This window comes from Chelonia mydas, chromosome 2 (assembly GCF_015237465.2).
Source record: "Chelonia mydas isolate rCheMyd1 chromosome 2, rCheMyd1.pri.v2, whole genome shotgun sequence".
Lineage (NCBI taxonomy): Eukaryota > Metazoa > Chordata > Testudines > Cheloniidae > Chelonia > Chelonia mydas.
In genome coordinates this window covers 62,081,480-62,106,799 of record NC_057850.1, presented here as the reverse complement: position 1 = coordinate 62,106,799, position 25,320 = coordinate 62,081,480, and the positions used below count along the sequence as shown (strand labels likewise).

Below are 25,320 nucleotides of genomic sequence, written 5' to 3'. Positions count from 1 at the left end.
AATTACAAGACATGCAGATGTTAGTACTTTCCTATCATCTTCCACTGTATTATGTTTTCTTACCTGAAATCAAACTGTTAAATTTAACTGTGAGATCTCCAGCTAGAATGAAGCATAGGAATGGCAGCTTAATAGGCTGTTTTATTGAGTATTTTGCACACTAGTCAAGAAAAATCAGCTTCACTCTTTGAATGCTGTGACTGGGGGCCAGCTGAGATCACTCAATTAGGGTGAACTGCAAAGAATGGGGCAGACAATCTCCATAAAGCTCGTGGATATTCCAATACTTACATTTACCAAGCCAACATAAAACAGCTTCTTCATTACCTTACTGGTTACTCAGAAGTCCGAACAACACAGTTCCCTTAAAGTGATCCAGCCTCAGGCCTCCATCCAGGTACCTAAGTCAAATATGGTGATTTCTGAAAGTGTTGTTTCATCATATAAAAGAAAAGGTTCTGCCAAACCCAAAGGGTTGGACACATTACCTCCCAGTTTAATGACTGTTTCACATCTTACCCAAATACACACTACAGCCAATTCTTATTAACTAAACTAAAATTTATTAAAAAACAAAAGAGGGAGAATGGATACAAGATCAATGTACATACAGACGTGAGTTCATTTCATTGAGGTTTAGATTCATAGCAGAGATGATGAGCTTTATAGTTGAAAAGAGTTCCTTTAGAATTCAGTTCAAAGGTTATAGTCCAGTGTCCAAATGTCCTATTCAGGGCGTACCAGCATAACTAGGACCTCAGTCTTGTGACTCAAACTTCCCCTGATGAAGCTTAAGCAGATCTGAGATGACAAAATCAGGACCCAAGGAATTTTTATACAATTTCATGTCTTCTTTGACAAGTTGGGAGTTCCTCTGGGAACAAAAAGTAATTGGGATGACTTTGAATGAAGTCCATCACTGGTACTTAGCTATAGAATTAACATAAGGCAATTTGCTTGTTCCTCCACCTTTCACAGATTATTTGCTATACCTTTCAGAGGGAGATGCATATAGAGATATCCAGTGTTTACAATTCATTTTAATGCTAAGATGTTCTTTTGATCTCTGGCTACCACTCTGCAACCTGAATTATCAGAATACAGCATAGACAGGGACTGATTACATTGTCAGCCCTACTCATACATATGTAAATACACAAACACAAACATTATCTCCCCACATGTCTTTTGAGGGTTGTTTATTTTGCAGGATGTTTAACCCTTTCTAGCCATTCATCACAAATGCAAATTTCATTCTTACATTTTTGTGTCCATCACTTGTGAAAAAGGACACGTGAATATTTTGCCACAAATTTTCATTCAATGCAAAATGATAGTAAAGAGAATATACTGTAAATTTGATTAGTCAGTAGATTGACTAATTATTTACAGAAGTAGACAACAGAATTTTATTTTCAGGGTAGCATTAAGGTAAGGGCGCTTTTGGGAACTGTTGGTTAATTACCAGTTAATATTTTAAGCAAGGTGAAAGTGAAATAGGCTCTGTTTGAAAAGTACTGACTAAATGTGTGGTGCTGTATTATGGTTTTTTTTTTTTTTTTTTTTTTTTTTTTTTTTTAATAATAAGCCAGTTCAAGTTAAAGCAAAGAGCCTAAATAAAACATTTTCAGGGCTGGAATTCTTCATCACTAGGAAATTTGCAGTGTGGCAATCCAGAACTATTTGGTCTCATTGTGGTTTAGATTATAGATACCAACAGTAAGAAGGCAACCACTTTTTAAACATAAATCTGAGCTAGGAATTAATGATTGGCCAAATCTGTTTTCAGTGGTTTGATTTATCCTTAATACCTCTGAAACCAATAAATGCCTTTTCTGTACATTCAGATGTTATGCCGATGTTATAAGTGAATTACACCTAATAGAAGGATTCTGCTCTGGAGATGTGACACATCTAATTTCTCCAACTATTTTTATAGTATGTTTTTTGAGGAATTTGTTTCTCGGTATACTTTGTTTCTTTGTAAAGATTGTACCTGAAAATTGTTGTGCCTTCTATACCATTTAGCTAGGATCAGGCATATCCCTTTTAATGACATCACCCTTCCTTTTAATGACATCAGCAACAGACTTATGGATTACTATCCCTGTGTGTCAGCTGAACACAAGAAGGAATGAACTCTTTAGGTTATCAAAATGTTCTCATTGTCTACAGACTTGGTTTAATCGGGAGTATGTCTATTTTAGATTTTTTGTTAGCTCATGATTCAAGCCATCTATTTTTGGGAAAATTCTTTTAAATATTTGTTTTGCTTAAGTTTAAAAATTAACCTTAAATATTTCTACATTAGATAACTTGTGCTTCACTTATCCCCTCCCATTTGTAATGGTCATAAATATTTGGCTGCTGTATCATAATATGTCTTTATAAACCATTATAGCATCAGGGGTTTTGATGTTGACTCCCTTGATTGTTGAAGAAATACAAGAGACAAACTTGTTAACTTTTTATTTTGTAACTAGTAAAGATGTGCTCAGTGTTATTGCTGAAGCCCTGTTGTAGGATATGAATTGTCAGTTCCTTTTGGAACTGTTAGAGTAGTTTGTTTTTGCTATATATTTTTCAGAACCATAGCTATTGTTAAATTACTCCTGCTTCTTAGTCATCGTAGTTCAACTGACAGTATAGTTATTTGTCCCCAAGATGAGTCTCTTTAGGGCTTTACTTACATAAAAACTATGAAAACTTTGCAAAATTATTGGGCACAGGCACCAACAAGTTTACAGGCTTAAACTTTGTAGCTTTCACTAAACATTAGTTGTAAATCCTCAGCTTTCTTAGTTTCGTGGCTGTATATGCTCTTCAGAGGCTTTTGCCAAAAAGGGGGAAATCATGGAAAACAGCTCTCCTTTCTGACTCCAGCTTGACAAAAATTCCTTTCTTTATGCTTGGAACTTTCTCTTTCATAGTGTACCACATGACAACCTTAAAACACCTTTCTTTCACTAAGTCTATCGATGGTAGATAATTATAGAAATAATTGCTTTTAGGAAAGCACCCACACAGCTTTGAGACTGGTCAGTTATCTGCTGTAATATTGTCCGGCTTATCTAATTTAGGTCCGTATTCTGTTTGCATGGAGCTCAACCAAAGCTGTGTCAAGACAATTTGAATCTGCTTGGAAAGTGGTGTTGGTATTGTGAAGAGGGATACTTGCTCCAGTTCCCATCCACTGGAGAGTGACTGTGTTATATGTTAGGTAGCCGCAGTACTCCATCTGGGGAATGGGATGTAACTCTAGCCTTGGGTATAACATTGGAGAAGTGTTGTGCTTAAGTATCGTGCTTTGGTGTTGTGAAGCAAGCAGATATGCTATATAATGCAGCTGTGGGGTGTCATGGAAGGTCTGCCCACCTTTCACATGGAAATCCCAAGTGATAGCTTGAAAAAGAAAGAGCAAAGAAAGTATTAGGCTCTAGACTTGTCTCCCATTGGAAGTGGTGGAAACTTCATAATATTTGTTGTTTCTAAACAAAATACTAAAAAAATGAGAACAATCTGGGATTTGTGTGGGAGAGACTGGGTGATATGATGGTCGTGTGTTTCACCCTTCTGATTCTAGGGTATCCCAGAGGAAAGAGGAGAAAGGTATCCCAGTTGGTAGCAGGAAGTGTGGGGGGAGGGAGGGTAACATCACTTCAGGGACTCAACTCCTGCTTCTTTCTCCTCTCTCGTCGCAAGTGTTACTACAAGGTTGCAGGGGATAGAGGAGTAGGCGCCAAAGGGGGTGGGTAAGAAGCTCATTTGCATGAACTTCCCATCCGCCTGTTGAGCCACTCACTTTGCACTGGTTCCAAGCTGTTGATGGCTGGGAGGAACTGGGAAATGTATTCATTCCTCCCAAGTAGTCATGTGTGTTTCCCTACAGGATTTTGCCCTTAGATTGTGAACTTCCTGAGGTCATGGAACTTGCCTTCCTACGTCTTTGTATAATGTATAGCATAATGAGTACTCAGTAAACGTAGTTTTTAAAACTGTTATACAAACTTGGTATGGCAAATTTCCTCTTGCAGTGAAAGTAACATAGCTATATTAATAAACTCAGATTTCTCAAAAAAAAAAAAAAAAAAAAAAAAGTGGAAATAGCACTGTGACCATAGTAGTATAAATGGGAAGCTCTGAGAAACAGGACATTTCAACAGTTAAGCAATTTAGTAGTGTTATAGGCTGAGCTGTGACACGGTAGTTTGGTTTGTTCTTCATTCTACAGGTTTTCTGCAGACGACAATGCTGAATTTATTTATTTGTTTTTTTTCCCCCTTATGACTGCAGGAAAAATGGTTTGCTCTGACACAGTCCTGCACTGTGAAATTATGCCAAGTGAGTGTGTCTGCAGGTGCTTTATCACAGAAAAAAGTGAATTGTAAACCATCAGACCTCTGTCATTCATGAAACATAAGTTTTCCTTTTCTAACACGTATTTGTAAAGCTTGAGCTGAGCTGTAAGACACTGTTGTTGTTTCTTCATTGGATTACTTTCTAACAACTGTCATCTAAGCACTCATTAAAATTGATGCAACAATTAAATAGAAGAGAACCTGTCTGCCTGATTACTTGTAACAAGTACTTTATAACATATATAGTTTAATGAAATGATTATCTTGAAATTAAATTTTACAAGCAAAACTTATTTGCAGTGCTTTTGTGAAGACTGCATGTATTTATCTGTCATCAAAATTTGTTACCTCATTTGATTCAATAGCCTAGGCTTTAGATGGTGGTCTCTCACAAGGAGAAATATCATGTACTGGCTTTTAAACACTTATGAGATCTCAAGTATGACAAAGTCCTGGTAATTGAATGAATACAAGATGTTCTGTTTCTCAAAAAAACCCAGGAGAATAGGCAGTTCACCATACAGATGACAATTTAGTAGTAATTAAGACTGAACTGGTTTTTGTTTTGAATTAAAATTACAACACAATAATTCTAAAAGAGTGCCTAATATTAGCTTGCTTTTCAGTTTCAGTACAAAACGGTTCGATTCATCAAAAGGATGCAGTAAATGATGATGACTTTGAGCCATATCTAAGTAGCCAGACAAATCAGGTGAGCATTCGTTGCTATTTTGATGTATATTCAGAATTTAATTGTCTAGCTAAGATTTCCTTATCTTACACCGAACTAAGAAAGTTTACTATGTATCTGCATGCATATTTGAAATATAACTTAATGCTTAGCATGTAATGGGTCTACAACATGTCCTCTTTTTAACAGTAACATTCTTGTGACGCTTCAAGTAAAGGATGGAATTAAGTTTAATCAGTTCTATGTGTCTAACATAGATATGCATATGTATGCATTCTAGAATCAGAATTATACTTTTAAAGGACTTTTTTTGCCTTCTAACTTTAAGTGAGTTCAGTATACCCCTGCTATATCGTTGAGACAATAGTTCCTGGGTTTCTAGGTAGTAGTAATTGTATACACATGATTTCCACAGAAGTCAACGGGAGTTGTTAATACATGATTGATAGCATAATCAAGGCCCCTGAAGTTTAATATTGCCTGTTGTGTAAGTTTTCTGCCAGTAAATGGATGACTTCACTTTCTGGAGCTGTGAATCCTCCATCTTTCATAATACTAAATTCAGTTTTTATTAAAACATTTAATTCAATAATTAAGATAAACCTGAAAGTTCCAGGATGCTCTTTTTGGGAGAGAGGAGGGAATGAAGGTGGTTGAAATGGCTTTGGGGATTTTTCTTTCCTGCCCATCTGCTTTGATGTTATAACACTGGGCTGTGTTCTGTGGGAGGAAGATGGGAAGTGCCATCTTTGCAAACCAATCAGTGCCACTTAAGTCATCTGCAGGGAATCTTTAAAGTGACTTGAGCTATACCTTTCAAAGGGCTGAATGCTTTGCTTCCTGAGAACCTTTATTCCATAAGCCCTGGGCTCTAGGAGTGAACTCAGTATGCAAATTCTGCATTACTTCTCTAGACCATTGAATTGAATCATATGTTTGATGTTATCCACTCTTAAATATTGTGGGGCTGTTTTTATGAGATACATGAGTACTTTTTATAATCTCTTATCCTGCTGTCCTCCCATGAAGCACTGAAAATACTTTCATTTTAATAGTAATGAGAACCTCAGCAAGAAACAAATATAAGAAAACTGCAGTCATATTTACAAATGGTCTTATTTACTAATTTCTTGAGCTACTTTTTATTTTAAAAATACCTTAGTTTAGTCCCTTTGCTGTTAAGAATGAATTTGATTTGGTGGCATGCTCAGGTTTGAACTTTTTAAATTTAGATGGTATACATAATGTAGATGTTTACTGATAAATACCCCTTCTGTTTCTCTTTAGTTATAGCTAGCATGATTCTAATTCTAAGGATTGGATAAGGCCCTTGTTTGAAACTTATTTTCTAAAACACAGTAAACTTACAATTATTTTAAGCGTTTCTAATTTTTTTTAAGTGCAGTAACACATGACTAGGCCTTGGAATGTCCAATATTTGGATTCATGTTGGAATTCACACCTTGTCATAATTTATTGCTTTCTGTTAAATGTGTTACTTAAAGTGTTAGTTGGTAAAACATGAATATTCTGAGATCTCTTTTGCTACCAGTTGGATTTTAGGAAAAATGTTAAATGGTTTCACGTCTATCTAAGTAATATATAATATTATAAGGCCTATTGAGAATGGGTTTGTATTTGAAGAAAGAGCTGCTTATAACAAATACAATTCGCAAAACTCACATCTTGTTACGTTAGTTGTATGTACTTATGTTATAATAGTCTCTCAGCACTTGCATGAAGCATTTCCATCTCTACTGAAGTTCTACTTCAAGTTAGTTGAATAGATTCTTCTTCATGCTTGGGTATCTTTAATTTTGCTTAATATAGTAAGCACTACGTTTCTCAAGTTCTTTATCAGTCTATAACTAGGTATGGCAGAATTCAGTTTTGCTTTTTTTCAAATTGACAGATACCAGTGGGTTTTTTTTTAAGCATTTTTTTAGATATGGGATGATATTGGGAGGGTCAGACCCTAGTAGGATCAGACTATTTAATGACACTAGATTTTGAGATTCAAAAAGTTAAAACATAATAACCATTAAAACAAATACTGTCAACATCACATGTCAAAATATACAAATATCCTTAAATCAAACTCTTAAGTTCTCAAGCAGCATTTTTCTTTCTTTGCTTATTTGTAAATTTCTGTTTATCAAAAGGATTTTTTTTGTTGGCTTGTATGTACACAGTGAAATCAATGCTTATCGACATTTACCAATAAAATCTCATCCTTCCATACCTATCTATAATTAAAGGTTAACATCAACATACCCATGGTAGCCTTTAGGATGACAGTTAATACTCTGGTTGATATTATGTACAGTAGAACCTTAGAGTTTTGAACATCAGAGTTATGAACCGACTGGTCAGCCACCTCATTTGGAAATGGAAGTACGCAATCTAGCAGCAACAGAGACGGGGGGAAAAAAAAGCAAATTCAGTACAGTACTGGGTTAAACGTAAAGTACTAAAAAAATGAAAAGTTTAAAAAATGATTGGACAGGTACGGAAACTGCTTTTTTCATTTAAATTAAGATTAAAAGCAGCATTTTTCTTCTGTATATTAAAGCTTCAAAGCTATATTAAGTCAATGTTCAGTTGTAAACGTTTGTAAGAACAACTATGATGTTTTGTTCAGAGTTATGAACAACCTCCATTTCTGAGAGGTGTTCATAACTCTGAGGTTTTACTGTATGCAATTTTTTACTAGAGGAAAAGGTGGATTTACACTAAAATCAACTTTGAAAAAAGAGACTTGATACATTTGGAGCTCAAGGGCTTCGATATTCTCAGATAAAAATGTGTTTTGAGATTTCTGTAGCCTTAAAGGAAAAGTAAAAGGGAATGCTGTAAACAGCATCAACATTTGTTGTCTGATGCCTGCCATTTTCTCTTGAATTATGTTGATGATGGAAAGTTCCACTGCTGATTTTACTTTATTTTCTTGCAGAGTAACAGCTATCCACCAATGTCAGACCCATACATGCCTAGTTATTATGCTCCATCCATTGGATTTCCATATTCTCTAAGTGAAGCAGCATGGTCCACTGCAGGTGACCCTCCAATGCCATACTTGACAACCTATGGACAGATGAGCAATGGTGAACATCACTATATACCTGATGGTGTGTTTAGTCAACCTGGGGCTTTAGGAAATACCCCTCCATTCCTTGGTCAGCATGGATTTAATTTTTTTCCTGGGAATGCAGATTTCTCTACATGGGGGACAAGTGGATCTCAGGGACAATCAACACAAAGCTCTGCTTATAGCAGCAGCTATGGCTATCCACCTAGCTCTCTTGGTAGAGCCATAGCAGATGGACAGGCTGGATTTGGCAGTGATACTCTGAGCAAGGTGCCTGGGATTAGCAGCATTGAGCAAGGCATGGCGGGACTGAAAATTGGTGGGGATATGACAGCTGCTGTGACAAAAACTGTAGGTTCAGCTCTGAGCAGTACAGGTATGACCAGCATTGCAGCAAATAGTGTGCCCCCAGTTAGCAGTTCAGCACCTAAACCAACCTCATGGGCTGCCATTGCTAGGAAGCCTGCTAAACCTCAGCCGAAACTCAAGCCTAAGGGTAATGTGGGAATTGGGGGCCCTGCTGTACCACCACCTCCTATAAAACACAACATGAACATTGGAACTTGGGATGACAAAGGGTCGGTGGTAAAAGCACCCCCTTCCCAGCCAATACTGCCTCCTCAGACTATAATACAGCAGCCTCAGCCATTAATTCAACCACCACCATTGGTGCAAAGCCAATTGCCTCAACAGCAGTCTCAGCCACCACAACCGCAGCAGCAACAAGGACCTCAGCAGCAGGCCCAGCCTCACCAGTTGCAGCAGCAACAGCAGCTGCAAAACCGCTGGGTAGCTCCTCGTAACAGGGGCGTGGGCTTCAGCCAGAACAATGGAGGAGCTGGCAGCGAAAACTTTGGCTTAGGTGTTGTACCTGTCAGCTCTTCACCTGGTGTAGAGGTGCACCCAGTACTGGAGAAACTAAAGGCCATAAACAACTATAATCCCAAAGACTTTGATTGGAATCTGAAGAATGGACGTGTGTTTATAATCAAAAGCTATTCGGAGGACGATATACACCGCTCCATTAAATACTCTATCTGGTGTAGTACTGAACATGGTAATAAACGTTTGGATGCTGCTTACCGTTCCCTGAATGGAAAAGGTCCACTCTATTTACTCTTCAGTGTGAATGGCAGTGGACATTTTTGTGGAGTGGCTGAGATGAAGTCTGTTGTGGACTACAATGCATATGCTGGAGTCTGGTCTCAGGATAAGTGGAAGGGGAAGTTTGATGTTAAGTGGATCTTTGTCAAAGACGTTCCCAATAACCAGCTGCGGCACATTCGTTTGGAAAACAATGACAACAAACCGGTTACCAATTCGAGGGACACTCAAGAGGTACCCCTAGAAAAAGCTAAGCAAGTGCTTAAAATAATTGCTACTTTCAAGCATACCACCTCAATCTTTGATGACTTTGCACACTATGAAAAGCGTCAGGAGGAGGAGGAAGCCATGCGTAGGGTAAGAATCCAATTTCATATAGTAATTTTTCCTGTAGTTTCTTTGTGGTTTTTTTTTTTTTAAAGCTAGTTATTTCTTACAACTCAGTGTGCAGTACACATTGAAGCAGAAAGTAATGCTACTTTGTCCGAAGCTGGTTATAGTTCTTTGGTAGTTGATGTAACTGGCTCCTACTATTTAGATTAAGTTTTTTAATTCTTGTGGCTAAACCAAAATTATTTGTGGGTTAACATGAACAGAACAATCCTAACCTAAGTTTATGTGTAAGAAGATGTTTAAAATGTTTTACTTATTGTTACAAAGTGAAAAAAACTTTCAGTGTAATATAACATTCCTAATGGAGTCTCATTTTTAGTGCAATGTTAACAATTTTTTGACAACTCTTAGTGCCATATTGAAATTAGGTGTGCCACAATCAATTTAGGGCATTGAATTACAAGGGAAATAAAGGTATTGAATGCTGTAACAGATAATTCTCAAGTAAAATATGATTTTTTTTTTTTTTTTAAACCAAGATTCTAACAGAATACTAATCTGAAAATTTGTGCTTAGGTCAGTTTGTGTTGTCTGTCTTAGTTTTTAAAGTTTTAAAATGTGTAAGCAGCACAGTGATCACCTTTACAGTGTTAGAAATAGTGGCTCTTTAATAGTAGTGTTGTCTCAAATATATCAACTTATCATAGAATACCAGAGTTGGAAGGGACCTCAGGAGGTCATCTAGTCCAACCCCCTGCTCAAAGCAGGACCAATCCCCAATTTTTGCCCCAGATCCCAAATGGCCCCCTCAAGGATTGAACTCACAACCCTAGGTTTAGCAGGCCAATGCTTGTGTTGTTTGTAGAGGAAATATGTGCCTGCAGCAATATAATTTCATTGGGGAAAATTTCTAAAAATTGTGCTTTTATTCATGGTGTCAGAATTTCAGAAAATTTACTCGGAAAATATTAAATATAAATTTTCCTCTTAAAGTTGCTTTATGGTGTTCACCTGCTTTTGTCTTTCCTGTCTCTCCTCCCTCCCCCCACCCTTTGCCCTACTAGGTATTTCTGTTTTTGCATTTTTAGGGAAGATTCTTTCCCCTGCATTGATTTTTTTTTTTTATTTTATTTTATTTTATTTTTTTAAAATTTACTGCTGGTCCTCACAGTCCAGTTGTGCTAGACTTATTTTCCTCTGTCAAAGCTGAGTAGTAGTTGGATTTATGGAAGGTTCATTTGATGGCTTGAAAAATTTACCAGATCTACTAGTCAGAATACTACTATAAGCCTGTTAGCTCATGTGCTCAGATATTGCAGGGATGGGTGCAAGAATCTGGAAAGACTGTGAAGAGCCTGCATCAGTGAAGTCTGGGGACTTTGCTCTAGTTTGAAGCCTTAACTCTTTTTGCCACCACGAGCTGCTAGGTAAAATGAGGGTCCTGGAATTTATACCAAGGTATTCTCTGCACCTTGCTCAAGGGGCTCAGTCTTTTGTATCTGTCCCTGGCTACTAGGAGTTCTTGATGCATCACCTCATACTGGCTGCCTAGTACTCTTATCTTTTTGTCCACTTCAAGGGCTTCCTGGTAGCTGTGAAGGAGGATTTCCATTTAAATATGAAATTAATACCTTTCCCCTCTTCAGTGGCCTCCAAGCTGCTGTCAGAAGGAGGCCTCTACTACAGTGCTTTCTACCTAACCTCTGTTCTGTCTTCCTCTCTGGTGAATAGTACAATTGTTTGTTTCTTTTGCTACTGCTTTATCAATCAGTTTCATCTTGAAATTGGCATGATTCTTGACAGTTCCAGTGCTACCCATATGTTTCTGAAATAGCAGTAGTCCAACTGTTGTCTTGTTAATTTCACTCTAGTTCTCCTTACCATAGCTGAGTGATCGCAGAGGCACTGTAATAGTGTAAAGACGCACAAAAATGACACTGTATTGACTTACATTATATTCATATTTGGAACTATTATTTTACACCAAGAAGAGTACAAACTATTTTTTCATAATGAAAGTTTTTAACTTTGGCAAAAATTAATGGTTTAATTAATGGTCCCATCACTTGCTAGGACAAACTTCAAGTTAATTTTTCAAACCAGAGTTTACCCCCACTGCACTTTGCATTTGTGTTGTCTCCTCTCTAGGACTGCCTGCTGTAGGGATGGGCAACTTTAAGGTGATAGATGGCTCCAAAACCATTAAAACTGTTTGACAGGCTATAAATTTTTTGGAGGCCATGTATTGCATAACTCAGAATGTTTGCTAAAATACAGCATGTTAACATAAAACAGGAGTTTTCATAAATAGAAAAGACCCTTATCCCACAACCTTTAAATAAAACCCCCACCCAAAAAACCCCCACAGACAGTTTAAACATAACTCTTTAACCCTTTTTTAGTGTGCAGAAAAGCACAGGATGGATAAACGAAAATAACAAAAACACGAATGTCAACGTTTTGTCTTTGCTGCTTCCAGTCTCTGCTTTGCTGCCTCATAGACATAGGCTCAGGGCTAAGAGCAGGAGCCTATCTGCCAGGTTGCAGTGCTACTCGAATTTGGCCCATCCACTCCTCCATTATACCTGCAAGGAAGGGGCTTAGCAATTAGGCCACCCAGCTCTGTTTACTGCTTCCCCACTGACAGAGGTTCCCCCCAACCCACCGTTGGCCAGTAAGATTGGCTTCCACATCCCACAGCCAAAGGGAAGGCAATAACCAGAGCGGAGTGGTATGGGGCAGAGACCCTCTCCTGTTTGAGTGATGAAGAGGTGATAGGGTCAGATGAGTGGCATTGCAACCTGGCACATGGGACACAGGTTCTATCTCTGTCCCATGCGACCCACCTCTGATTACTTCCCCAGTGGCAGAGGTGTGCCCTGACCGACCTACCCACTCACCAAACCTCGTTGACTTTCAGCTTCCAGACAGTCAGTGGGTCCACAGTAACTGGTCCTAGGTGACATTGGGCAGGGGTGAAGCCTGTGATGTAGAAGCAAATCTGAGCAGAGTGGCATGAGTCTACGCTACATGCAGCAATCTTCACTAAAAATCTGTGCCCTTCAGCAACCTAGCTCGGGGCTTGTCTACACTTGAAACACTGCAGCAGCATAGATGAGGTGCTGCAGCAGCACCGCTGTAGTGCTTCAGTGTAGACACTATACTGTGTAGAACCTCTCTCACAGGCATAGGTAATCCACCTTTTTGAGAGGCAATAGTGAGGTTCGATGGAAGAATTCTTCTATTGACCTGTCACTGTCCACACTGGGTGTTAGATTAGCTTAACTACGTTGGTCAGAGGTGCATTTTTCACACCCCTGAGTGATGCAGCTGAGTCAACCTAATTTTTTAGTCTAGACCTGGCCTCGGTCTTAAAAAAAAATTGTTCTGGGACTGCAACTCTGCCTATAAGCAGGCCAAATAAAATGATCTGGTGGGCTGGATGCGTCTCTCTGGGTTGCCAGTTTTGATGGGCCAGAGATTGGTATTTTTGTTTGAGATCAGTACATAGATATATTGCATGCCTCTGCAGTTGGCTGTCACTAGAAGGTGGTTTAAAGGTTGATAGAAGATAGAGAAGGTGAGACAGCCTTTAAATGTTTAATTTTTAGTGTATATTAAATTTAAAGGTGGAGAAATGCACATTTTACTAATTCCGTGAAATTTACTTAAATGGATTATCAATTGAGATTAATACAATGAAAATTCTGTCAGATTTATATATCTGTAGACTTTTTCATCTCTTTAGGGCATTCTTTTACAGTTTCTGAAAGATTTATGTTCTGTTTATCGAGGGGGGGTTACCAAGTTTCTGAAACATTCGGTTTGTTTTTCTTTTGGTGCCCTAATATACATTTAATTTAGGGTATGTCTACACTTGTAGAGTTTTTGCGCTGTAAGGGCTTGTCTACACCACACAGCCTTGTCACTAAAAGTCAGTGTGTGTAAACGCTCTTTGTTGGTACTTTGCCAGCACTTTTACTGACAAAATACTTCCAGCCCCGCAAGCGGCATTAGCTTTGTCGGCAGGAGAGCACACCTGCTGACAAAGCCACGTTCACACTGTCGCTTGTGTCTGCAAAACTTTTCTTTTGCAGGAGGGCTTTTTTAAGTACCGGTGAAAGACAAAATGTTTTGTCGACAACTTCTCGGTGTAGACAAGCCCTAAGTTTCACAAGTGAAGCGCTGGTTTGTGTATGTACTTAATTCCTCAGGTATCAAAAAGTGTTTACATTAGTAGCACTTCCGCTGTCTAGAGCAGCTATCCCACAGTGCAGCGCTCTCCAGTTTGATGATGGGTCTTGGGGGGGGGGAGTGTGATCCTGGGTCCCTGCACAGCTTCCTCTCCCCAAACACTGATAAGCTCCAGTAGCTCAGCATTGTTCCAGGCAGAGTATCCTTTGCTCCCTGAAGCAGGCATTGTCACCTGGCCAGATAAGTGAGCACTTGCCAAGAAAACAGGAAGGGGAGTTTCAGAGTTCCCTGGGCTTTAAAGGGGAAGGGTGGATGTCTGTTTACCTGGCATCAGAGCAGCAGAGCTGCTGGCCAGAGTGGTCACCTAGGCAGTGTGGGATATCCTCCAAAGGCTAAAAACTGCGTAAACAGGAAGAACATGTCTTCACTTGCACATCACCATAAAAGCATCACCGGTAAGAGCTGTATGCCTCTTGTTGAGGTGGTTTTCTTTTTGCGGTGAAACTTCTGAGTTGCACTGCAACAAGTCATTGGCAAGTGTAGACGCTCCCATGGTTTTTGCACAAAAAAGGGACTTTTTCCACTTTAAATGGCAAGTGTAGACATGCCCTTATTGTATTTGCTTAAACTGATAATTTAAGAGTTACTACTTTGTGGGAGCGTTTATCAAAGGAGCTAGTAATTCAAAAACCAGTGCTTTAAGAACTGAGGAAATTAAAAAGGTGAAGAGGGCCCGGAGTTACTTCAGGAATTCTTTCCCAGCTGTGTGGTTGGTGGGTCTTGCCCACATGCTCAGGGTCTAACTGATCACCATATTTGGGGTCGGGAAGGAATTTCCCCCCAGGTCAGATTGGCAGAGACCCTGTGGGGTTTTCGTATTCCTCTACAGCATGTGGCACAGGTCACTTGCAGGTTTAAACTAGTGTAAATGGTGGATTCTCTGTAATTTGAAGTCTTGAAACCATGATTAGAGAACTTCAGTAACTCAGTCAGAGGTTAGGCATCTATTACAGGCATGGATGGGTGAGGTTCTGTGATCTGCAACGTGCAGGAGGTCAGACTAGATCGGGGTAGTCAGTTATTTTTTGTGAAGGTTCAGACTCCAGAGAAAATAATAAAAATAACAATAATAAGTAAGTACAAAGATTTAGGGGTCCTTTCAAAAGCATCTGGCCGTCTGGATTTGGTCTGCGGTCCGCCTATTTACTACCCCTGGACTAGATGATCATGGTAGTCCCTTCTGTCCTTAGTCCATGGGTCTTAGTTATGGTGTTGTTTTTTCACTAATTACAGAAAGAAAACCATAAAATGTAATGGAAGAACCTTGGATTGTCAGTACAGTGACGTTATGTACTCTCTCAACTTAAAATCCAAACCACAAAGTTCTACAGTTTAATATAGACTGGATTCAGTTGTGTGATTATGCATATAGTTCGTGTAATTAACATTTTCCAAGTTGTTGGCTTTAATAGGAAATATATAGTATCCATATGGCTCAAATACTGGCATATGTAATTCTAGTATGGTAAATAATTTAGTTGCATTTTCTCAACGGTATTTCTATGACAGGCTAACTGAAAGAAAACTAACAAAGAACTAAATATTTGTCATGATGCTTTTATAAAAAGTGTGTAATATTTTGCATTCATTTTCACAGTCCTCTCAAAAGTGTTGGAGACATCTGACAGTTTAGAAACAAGTTTAGAACTGCATAACTATCCCACTAATTCTTCATCGTACATGCATTTGAAGTATTGCTAAAATGGATTTAATGTATATTTAAAACATAGTAGGAAGTCTAATGAAAATATAACACTGGCTACCAAAAGATCCAAACTCTTGATCATTAACTTAACTAATAGAATTTTCCCTTAAATTTGGTAGATTATTTTTTTCTTTCTATGGCATAACTTTTATTTTTTGTTTTCATCTTTCAATTATAAATATATGATACAGTCCATTTCTTTTTAATTGGAGAACAGTTTCAGAAATGCAGTAATTTATATCTCTGAAACTGTGTGCTGTTTATAGATAATTGGATAATCCTTTTCTTTCTAGTGCCAAGCTAGATTTTTATTTTCATCATACCTAAATTGGTATATTCAGTAAGAACTACACATTCTGGAAGAACTACACATTCTGGGTGTTATATGGGTTAAGTACATGCCTGTTTTCTATAGCAGCTGTGATAATTGCTTTGTTTCTTTTTAACAGTGTGTGTACTCTTCATAAAAAAGCTGTTTTTTGCTGTTAATAAAATATTAAATACATTAAATAGCAGTAGTCAGTTGCAATTTCTTGAAGTTCAATTAGGATTTTATTGTGCATATGTAATAACAAATTTCCTTAGTCAATTATCTAAACAGAGCAAATTATTTATGGATTTAATTACCTTTATAACTGTGACTGTTCCAACTAACTTATTTTAGAATAATTGGTTTTAAAAATTTAATCTAACAATTTGGGATGATCAATAATTAATTTCAAATAGGACTTGACTTTGTTCTATTAAAATATGGCAGTATCTCTATTAAAGTGCACGCAGTTTTATCTGACCAGGATGAAAGTAATCTTTTGAAATACCTATGTTTAGTAAAATTTTTAAGTGATTATTTGCCATCTCTAAATTCATTTGAATAAATCCCCTTTCGATGTATTCCACTTTAACGTTATTTGACATTACTCCATTACGGGCAAGGTAGCAAACATTAAGGGTGGAAACAGATTTTGCTTTTAAATTTTACATATGTACAATGATTATTGTACATACGTAAAATTTTGTAAAAATTATAATCTTGTTTCTCACATGCGATCTGTCAGCAGTAATGTGAAATCATCTGAGATTTTGTTAATTATTAATATGTTCTGTTCAATATTTTATAAAATCCTGTGCATTTATACAAACAATTCAGAAAATAGAACACCTGGGGACAGACTTCCGACTGAAAGTGGTAAAGATGTTTCTAAAACTGGCAATTTTTGAGACGAGGACAAATTTCAAAAAATTTAATTGCACCATTTGAGAAGAGTCATGTATTTTCTGTAGTGGCCATGTAAATACTTATCAGCAAATACATAGATAGTAAAACAGAAATGATCTTTGCATAAAAAGGCACAACTGTTAAAATGAATATATTTTGTGAGCAATGTTTCTAAGTACTCTTAAGATCATGTCTCAAGTTTTATCTTCCTAACCCTAAATCAGATAGTCCATCATGTATCCTTTGTTTTCTAACATCTGATAGTGGCTTTTACCCTGTAATCGTCTATTGCTCTTCCTTGCTACACAGTGTAAAATCTGAGCTTTTTAAAGTACCTTTTGGGAGGAATACGAATTTCATTACCAGTGTGCAGTAGAAAACACTGATATTGGATCCAAGTGATTATAGAATATTAACAAAACAGGGTGGTAGTACAGACGCCCCCCAACTTATGCAATCGTTCCGTTCCGGAAAGCCTTGTGTAACTCGAATTTTGTGCAAGTCGGAAACGTATACCTGTACATTACACAAATATTTCCACAACTTGAAAATCCTATTTCTGGCTTACGGAATTTTTTCCGTAAGTGTGAATTTGCATAAGTTGGGTCTTGCGTAACCCAGGGAGCATCTGTAAACTGAAATTGTTTCAGTACTGCAAGTCAGAAAATACTGCATAAACACCAAATTTGTTGAGGCTGTGGAGGAGAAGGGGCTTTTTAGTTCCCAACTAAAAGACTCCACTTCCAGTGTTCCATTCAAGGGGTCTGCTCCTTTCAATAAAAGGAATTTCTTGGGGATTGCTTGCCTGCAGTTTCTCCAAAGGATATGGTCTTGCTGCTGTTTTCCCTTTTCCAGCTATTAAAGTAAGTGGTCACCCGCTCTATCAAGAATTCCTAGCGTTGGCATTTTCCTTTACAGCCTGGACTGCCTTTCTGGAGGAGAAGCAACAGCTGAGCAGTTGCTTGAGGAGTCTTCTGGGTGACGTTAAATTGTTTCTTGTGTTTCACTGGGAATGTTATAAGAGTTTGCAGGAAGTTGGAACCCTAATAGGGAAGCCAGGAACACAGCTGGTTACTTATATTAATGTAGTGCCCAGACCTGCAGTCAGTGTTGGGACACAGTTGTTGTAGGTGCTTGTGACTGGGGTCTCGGTGGGGAGCCAGCTATGGTCACTCAATTAGGGTGAACTGCAAAGAACGGGGCAGACAATCCCCATAAAGTTGGTGGCTATTTCAATACTTAGATTCACCAAGCCAGCATAAAACAGCTTCTTTATTACCTTACTGGTTACTCAGAAGTCCACACCACACAGTTCCCTTAAAGTGATCCAGCCTCAGGCCTCCATCCAGGTACCCACATCAAATATTATGATAAATTTCCGTAAATCTTACTTCCTCACATAAAAACAGGTTCTACCAGTCCCAAGGATTGGACACATTATCGCCCAGGTTAATGAATGTTTCAGATCTTACCCAAATGCATGCTACAGCCATTTATTAACTAAACTAAAATTTATTAAAAAACGAGAGAGTACGGTTAAAAGATCATTATGTACAGGCATGAGTTGAATTCATTAAGGTTCAGTTTCATAGCAGAGATGATGAGCTTTGTGGTTGCAAAGAGTTCCTTTAGAATTCAGTTCATAGGTCATAGTCCAATGTCCAAGGCTGTGTCTACACTGCCACTTTCAGCGCTAAAACTTTTGTCATTCAGAGGTGTGAAAAAACACCCCCTTGAGCAACAAAAGTTTTAGCGCTGAAAAGTGCCAGTATAGACAGCATGGCTCCCGGTGATAAAGCTACTATCGCTTCTTCTGGGCGTGTTTTTTTAATCACCAGGAGAGCTCTCCCCTGGCGATAAAGCATGTCTACACTGCCCACGTCATAGCACTGCTGCGGCCATGCTGTAATGTGGGTAGTGTAGACATTCTCCAAATGTCATATTCAGGGCATACCAGCATAACTGGGACCTCAGTCTTGCAACTCAAACTTCCCCTGTTGAAGTCTAAGCAGATCTGAGATGACAGAATCAAGGCCCAAGAATCTTTTATACAATTTCATGTCTTCTTTGACAAGCTGGGATTTCCTCGGGGAACAAAAGGTAATTAGGATGACTTTGAAGGAGTTCCATCATGGGTACTTAGCTGTACAAATTAACATAAGGCCATTTGTTTGTTCCTCCACCATTCACAGTACAATTCATTTAAATGATATCAGAATACAGCATAGACAGAAACTGTTGATTACATTGTTGACCCTGCTCATATATATGTAAATACACAAAAACACAAATATTGTCTCCCCACATGTCTTTTGAGGGTTATTTATTTTGCAGGATGCTTAACCCTTTCTAGCCATGCGTCACAGTGCTATATGTAGACAGGTCCATAAAATTCCCAGATGCAGGATATTTGACCTGAAATGTAGCATATCAGAATTCGACATTTCTAGCCCAGATACTTAAATCTGAAAGAGAGAGAGACTCTCATTTCCTCAGTGATGTTACAACCTGTGGTTATGGTCAGAAGATGGCTGCACTTTAAGTAAAGAAGGCTTAAATAAAAAGTGTCTTACTGGAGAAAAACACAGGTACGGAAGTTAACCTCAATCATATGAACAACTCTCTTAAAAACACGCACATACAGCATGCAACTGTTTTTTCTTTGACATTTTCTGCTCCCTGCTGCATCCTCTTTTTCTCATAGTTCCACCTGTATTAAGAGCAGATGCTGGGTGGAACATAAGTAGTTGTCTAGCTTTTGTCACTTGCAATGAATGAGTGGAAACAAGTTCTACACAGAGAGGTGTAGCCACAGGTGTCATTGTCCTCAACCAGAAATTTTCTCTCAGGAATTCGACACTCCAGGAAAGGTAGCTTGCAGATGTTCTTCAAACCTTCTAAGAATATAAAGGCTTCTGGTTCCTTCCAACAAGACACTACTTGCAAAAGGGGTTTAAAAACTCACCATGTTGGTAAACTCAAAGAAGTTGCTAATATTTCCCATAAGACCACAAATCCAAATACTATATTCAGGCTTCACAGCTCCAAATAGATGGGAAGGTCCAGCTGAACATTACCTAATCTTATCTAGCTGTACTTATCCAGTTAATTGTATCCAGTTTGCAAATTAATTCCAATTCAGCAGTCTCTCGTTGGAGTCTGTTTTTGAAGTCTTTTTGTTCTAATATTGCGACCTTTAGGTCTGAAATCGAGTGACCAGAGAGATTGAAGTGTTCTCCGACTGGTTTATGAATGTTATAATTCTTGACATCTGATTTGTGTCCATTTATTCTTTTACATAGAGACTGTCCAGTTTGACCAATGTGCATGGCAGAGGGGCATTGCTGGCACATGATGGAATATATCACATTGGTAGATGTGCAGGTGAACGAGCCTCTGATAGTGTGGCTGATGTGATTAGGCCCTATGATGGTGTCCCCTGAATAGATATTGTTCTAAGTCAGCCATAAAAACGTTGACATACTGTGGGGCCATGCGGGTACCCATAGCAGTGTCGCTGATTTGAAGGTATACATTGTCCCCAAATGTGAAATAGTTATGGGTGAGGGCAAAGTCACAAAGTTCAGCCACCAGGTTTGCCATGACATTATCAGGGATACTGTTCCTGATGGCTTGTAATCCATCTTTGTGTGGAATGTTGGTGTAGAGGGCTTCTGCATCCATAGTGGCCAGGATGGTGTTTTCAGGAAGATCACCGATGGATTGTAGTTTCCTCAGGAAGTCAGTGGTGTCTCGAAGATAGCTGCTAGTGCTGGTAGCGTAAGGCCTGAGGAGGGAGTCTACATAGCCAGACAATCCTGCTGTCAGGGTGCCAATGCCTGAGATGATGGGGCGCCCAGGATTTCCAGGTTTATGGATCTTGGGTAGCAGATAGAATGCCCCAGGTCGGGGTTCCAGGGCTGTGTGTGTGCGGATTTGTTCTTGTGCTTTTTCAGGGAGTTTCTTGAGCAAATGGTGTAGTTTCTTTGGTAACTCTCAGTGGGATCAGAGGGTAATGGCTTGTAGAAAGTGGTGTTGGAGAGCTGCCAAGCAGCCTCTTGTTCATATTCCGACCTATTCATGATGACGGCAGCACTTCCTTTGTCAGCCTTTTTGATTATGATGTCAAAGTTGTTTCTGAGGCTATGGATGGCATTGTGTTCTGCACAGCTGAGGTTATAGGGTTACGGGGCATTTGAGCAACTCAGATAGTGAAACAGAGGGATTATCCACTCTCCCACCCTAGCTTCAGGCTCACATGCAATGCAAAGAGATCATAAATCACATTTCTATCCACCAGATTACATCATCTCCACATATGTGGAAAACTGCTATACATAGTGGGAGATAAACATGGGACAAAACCAGTATTTATTTTAGTTTTTTACTTTAAAAATAAAACTCTACACTGAACAAAGCATGAGATATTTTGATCTCCAAGAAGGTGCTGTGGAAAGTTTTTAGTGGGTCCAGAAAAAACCCTCTCTAAGCAAAGCATTTCAGCTTTAGGGTCAGTAATATGAGACTACATTCTGGCACAGTTTGGACTTGTGTAGTGGTAGGAATAAAAACTTCATACACAAACTCCTAAAATAGCTGATTTACTATGAATATGGATTGTTTTCCAGGTAAGCATGTTGTAAGCGGGTTTTTTTCCTGATACTGCTGACTCTTCCAAGAAAGTTTCTCTAAGCAAATCATCTGCACTAACTTGCCTATGCATGCAAAGAATATATAATCTAGGTTTACATATCAGTGTACAGTAGGAGAATATGCAGAAAAAAGGTTTTTAATCTAAACACTTGCATGCATAGTACAGAACAAATATAAATTGGCATTATACTTTATAATTGGAAAAATATAAGTAAGTAGCTCCATAACTTTTACAACCTACAAATGTTTTAACTTTCCAGTATTCTAATTCAAGGAATACACTAGTGTAAAATTAAGCTTGCAACATCTGTTCTGATTATTAATTGTTTATGTAAAAAAAAATTCCCAGCTGCTTCTGTGGAAAGACAGACATGATGGAAAGTCTTTTTTTCTTCTAGATAGATTTAAAGTATAAGGATGAAAGTGTTCATAAGTAACTGGAAATGGTAAACCCTTTCTATGTATATGCTTACACAGCCTCCACTGTAGTATGAGTTAACCTGTAACTCTTATGGAGGCATCATAGCTAAGGCTGTACCTGAAATATAACTAAAATATGGTATTTTGGAAAATTAGGTGGATTTCAATTTTGAAAAATGCTTTGGTTTCAAGCAAGCCATATCTCAAAAATGGCTTCTTACAAACTTTAGAATTTTATTCAGTGGTGCTTGACAAGATGTGTACTGCAGAGGATTGCTTTTGATCACATAGTGTACCGTGCTTTTGTTGAGTTCACAATGGATTTTTAGAGCTGAATTCCCAGAGGCCAGCTGTATGTGTTTAAACTTTGGTGGTGTGGTGGCTGTGCTGCATCTTGTGTCCATCAGCCAAACTTCTCAGTTACAAGCTTTGGCTTAAATTAAAACTTTTGGTAACACTGTTATCGTGAATACAATATGCTTATTGCACATCTGCAGTTACATCAGTCTCTATCAGAATAAATATTAATACTGTAAATTTTCATGTTGATTTGTCTAATTGTATTCTAAATGACAATGAAGTAAGTATGTGCTATTTGAGAAATTCTTTCTGGACACTCTTTGGGAGGTCCTTCCTATTAAACACCATTGGCTGTGGCTGCTGCTTATTGCTTTCCCCAGCACAGAAGCATGAAATTGATTATTTTTATTTTACTGCTGTCTCAGTATCAGTGAATCTGGCTGGGGTGTTATTAATTTTGCTCAGTTTCTGCGTGGCAAAGATTTGAGCAACAGCAGATGCACATACACTAGCTATTTGCAGATGCAAAGCAACACTAAAATAAAGCAACACTGCATCAATTAACATTTGGATCACACCTGGAAAGTTACCTGTAGCTGTGTTTAAAAAAAAAAAAAAAAAAAGTGGAGTGTGTAGTACTGTAAATGAAAGATAAAGTGGTGCTGAAATTGATTGCTTAGGTCCCCTTACTAGAGAACGCTTCCAGCTTATTAATGTTGCTTTGAATCTTTGGATATTTGCTTACAACCCAGGCTGAGATTTTTCTGTATACTATTTTAAGGGCAACAGAACACATTGTATAGAGTGGGCAGCTGCAGTGCAAATTTTCCTGCATTAATATTGACCTTCTTCCTGACCTGGGAATGCCACCCACTTGGGTAGCAAGAATTTATCGCTTTGCAGGTCAAGCTGGTGCTGTTTATTACTGTAGCTGAATAGTTCAGTTTGTTTATTTTAATACATCTTTCATGTAGTGCAAGGTATCTCATTACTTCACAATGAGATAAGCCAGAATACAGCTAATTTAAGTAGCAAATAAGCCTGTTTGCACATTTATAAAAAGGATGCAAGAGAGGGAGGAGGCTAGGTGCTAAGGTGAGGAGGAAGGTTTTAAGGTAAAAATAGGAGGTATTCAGATACAGATGGTGTATCTGATTGTGACAACATAAATGACATTGTCTCCTGCTCTTTTTCACTTCTAACAGAAGCCTATAGAATTGAAGAGAAGAGGAAATGATGAAGTAATCAGAGTCCAGATAGAGGAATAGACTGGAGGAACATCCCTATGGAGGGAGGTGGAAGTGACAAAGTTTTTAATTGGATTCAGAAATTGATAGGGAGCCAATTCAGGTAACAGAAATGGAGATTCAGGGTGTAACTTGGCTATGGTGTTCTGGACTGCTTGAAGTGTAGAAAGACTACAAAAAAAAAGAATTGCAGTAGCCAAATCAAGTGATAAAAACATGGATAAACTTATTTTGAAAAGCTACTGTGTATGACAGTGTAATAATGGCTCTGTATGTAGTAGAGGTTAATTAAGAGTTTGTTTTTTGTAGAGTAGAACTGCATGTGTAAATTTTTATATTTCAGTTGCAAAGTTAAGAATTACAGGGCCCTTTCTTCTAGTTTTAAGACAGCTACTCCATACTTCAGAAATATTTAGAACTCTGTTCTTAACACCCTCTTTAGTGGGAAAATTTCTCATAACAGTTTTTAGAAAAAGCCTGCATATTCCACAGAGCCCAGAACTTCATTTTATTTCCCTCATTATTGCTTGCTTAGGCCTGGGCTACACTGGGGGGGGGTGTTTCGAACTAAGATACTTCGACTTCAGCTACGCGAATAGCTGGCTGTCCTCACGATGACGAGTCAACCACAGCGGCTCTCCTGTCGACTCCACTTACTCTTTCTGCCAAGGTGGAGTACAGGCGTCGATTCGGGATCGATTTATCGCGTCTAGATGAGACGCGATAAATTGATTCCCCCATAGATCGATTTCTGCCTGCCAATCCGGCGGGTAGTGAAGACGTACCGTTAGAGACATTCCTTTCACAGTGTAAAGGCCACCATTATAAATTGATACTGCTATGCCAGAGCTACATCCAACATGTTAAATCAACATGTGCCAATTTAGTTTTTTGGATTTTAATGTCAGATTTAAAAACCAAACTTTAATGCACAACAAGCTGTTCTCTTAAATGTGGTTCTTATAAACCAGTAGGAGTGGTTGGAACTTAATTGTACCATTGTGTTTAAATTTTAGTCACAAGAAATGTCATTATTTTGTGGCAATACCAATCTATGGCATGGCTGCTGCAAGCACAGACTCTGGGCTCATGCATGTGTTAGCTATTTCTGAAGGAATTTACATACACAGTCATCTCCTCCTCTGTACCTCACTTACACAAGCAAACTTAGTCTTTGTCTACACTGGCAAGTGAAAGACAAAATGTTTGTTGTTCAGAGGTGTTAAACACCCCCACACCCCGAAAGACAAAAGCGCTGGTGTGAACAGCACCTGGCTTTGTTGGCAGGAGCGCTCTCCTGCAGACAAAGCTAATGCCGCTCATTGGGGGGTGGAAGTTTTTTGTCTGCAGGAGAGCTCTCTCCTGCGGACAAACAGCGGCTATACTGCATGCCTTTTAGCAGCACGGCTGTAGCAGCACAGCTGTGTTGCTAAAAGCTGTGTAGGTAGACATAGCCTTAGCTAGTTGCTTTCTGTCTCTTACTGGAACTGCAGCAGAGCATCTTGGGATGTGATGTCAGTGTTCTCCATTTGGCTTGGTATGTTCTCTAGATCAAGCCTAAGAAGAGCAACAGGAGAAATCTTCCAGGCGAAAGTAAGTGCCCTGATTGTGGCTCTTCCCTCAGCTGTGAGCATGGTAAATTGGATTTAGCCTTCCTTGAGTCAGGTTCCAGGAGCAAGGTCAAGCCAGTTGATTGTGCCATGCTTGAAGTACCAACTATTCCTCCAGACAAGCTAGAGAAGAAATGACATGGATTTCCCATATCTCCTAGTGGGGTCGGGGGGGAATTACATGCATTCTTGCTTTCCTTCAGGGAAAGTACAAAGTTCTAGATGCCTGAACAATCTGATGGAGCAACAGCATTTATGCAGTGTCTTTTCTCTTCTCCTACTTACTGCTGGCCTCCACTGAAAGACTTACATCTCTCATCCTAAGTCAGTATCCAAGTCTT

At 38.7% G+C, this 25,320-nt stretch overlaps 1 protein-coding gene across 8 annotated transcripts in view; it reads left to right on the top strand.

Annotated features, from left to right (window-relative positions):
• YTHDF3 (YTH N6-methyladenosine RNA binding protein 3) overlaps window positions 1-25,320 on the top strand; it is a 65,565-nt gene that overhangs the window by 5,666 nt on the left and 34,579 nt on the right. For 3 of the 8 annotated variants that reach the window (XM_037892532.2, XM_037892534.2, XM_037892536.2), the window contains exons 3-5: window positions 4,294-4,341; window positions 4,985-5,070; window positions 8,003-9,598. In XM_037892532.2, the coding sequence (XP_037748460.1) occupies window positions 4,294-4,341; window positions 4,985-5,070; window positions 8,003-9,598 (1,730 nt within the window). Of the gene's footprint in view, window positions 1-4,293; window positions 4,342-4,984; window positions 5,071-8,002; window positions 9,599-17,667; window positions 17,728-23,327; window positions 23,473-25,320 lie in introns of all 8 variants that reach the window. The other 5 variants (XM_037892533.2, XM_043539576.1, XR_005224323.2 and 2 more) reach the window with 4 other exon arrangements.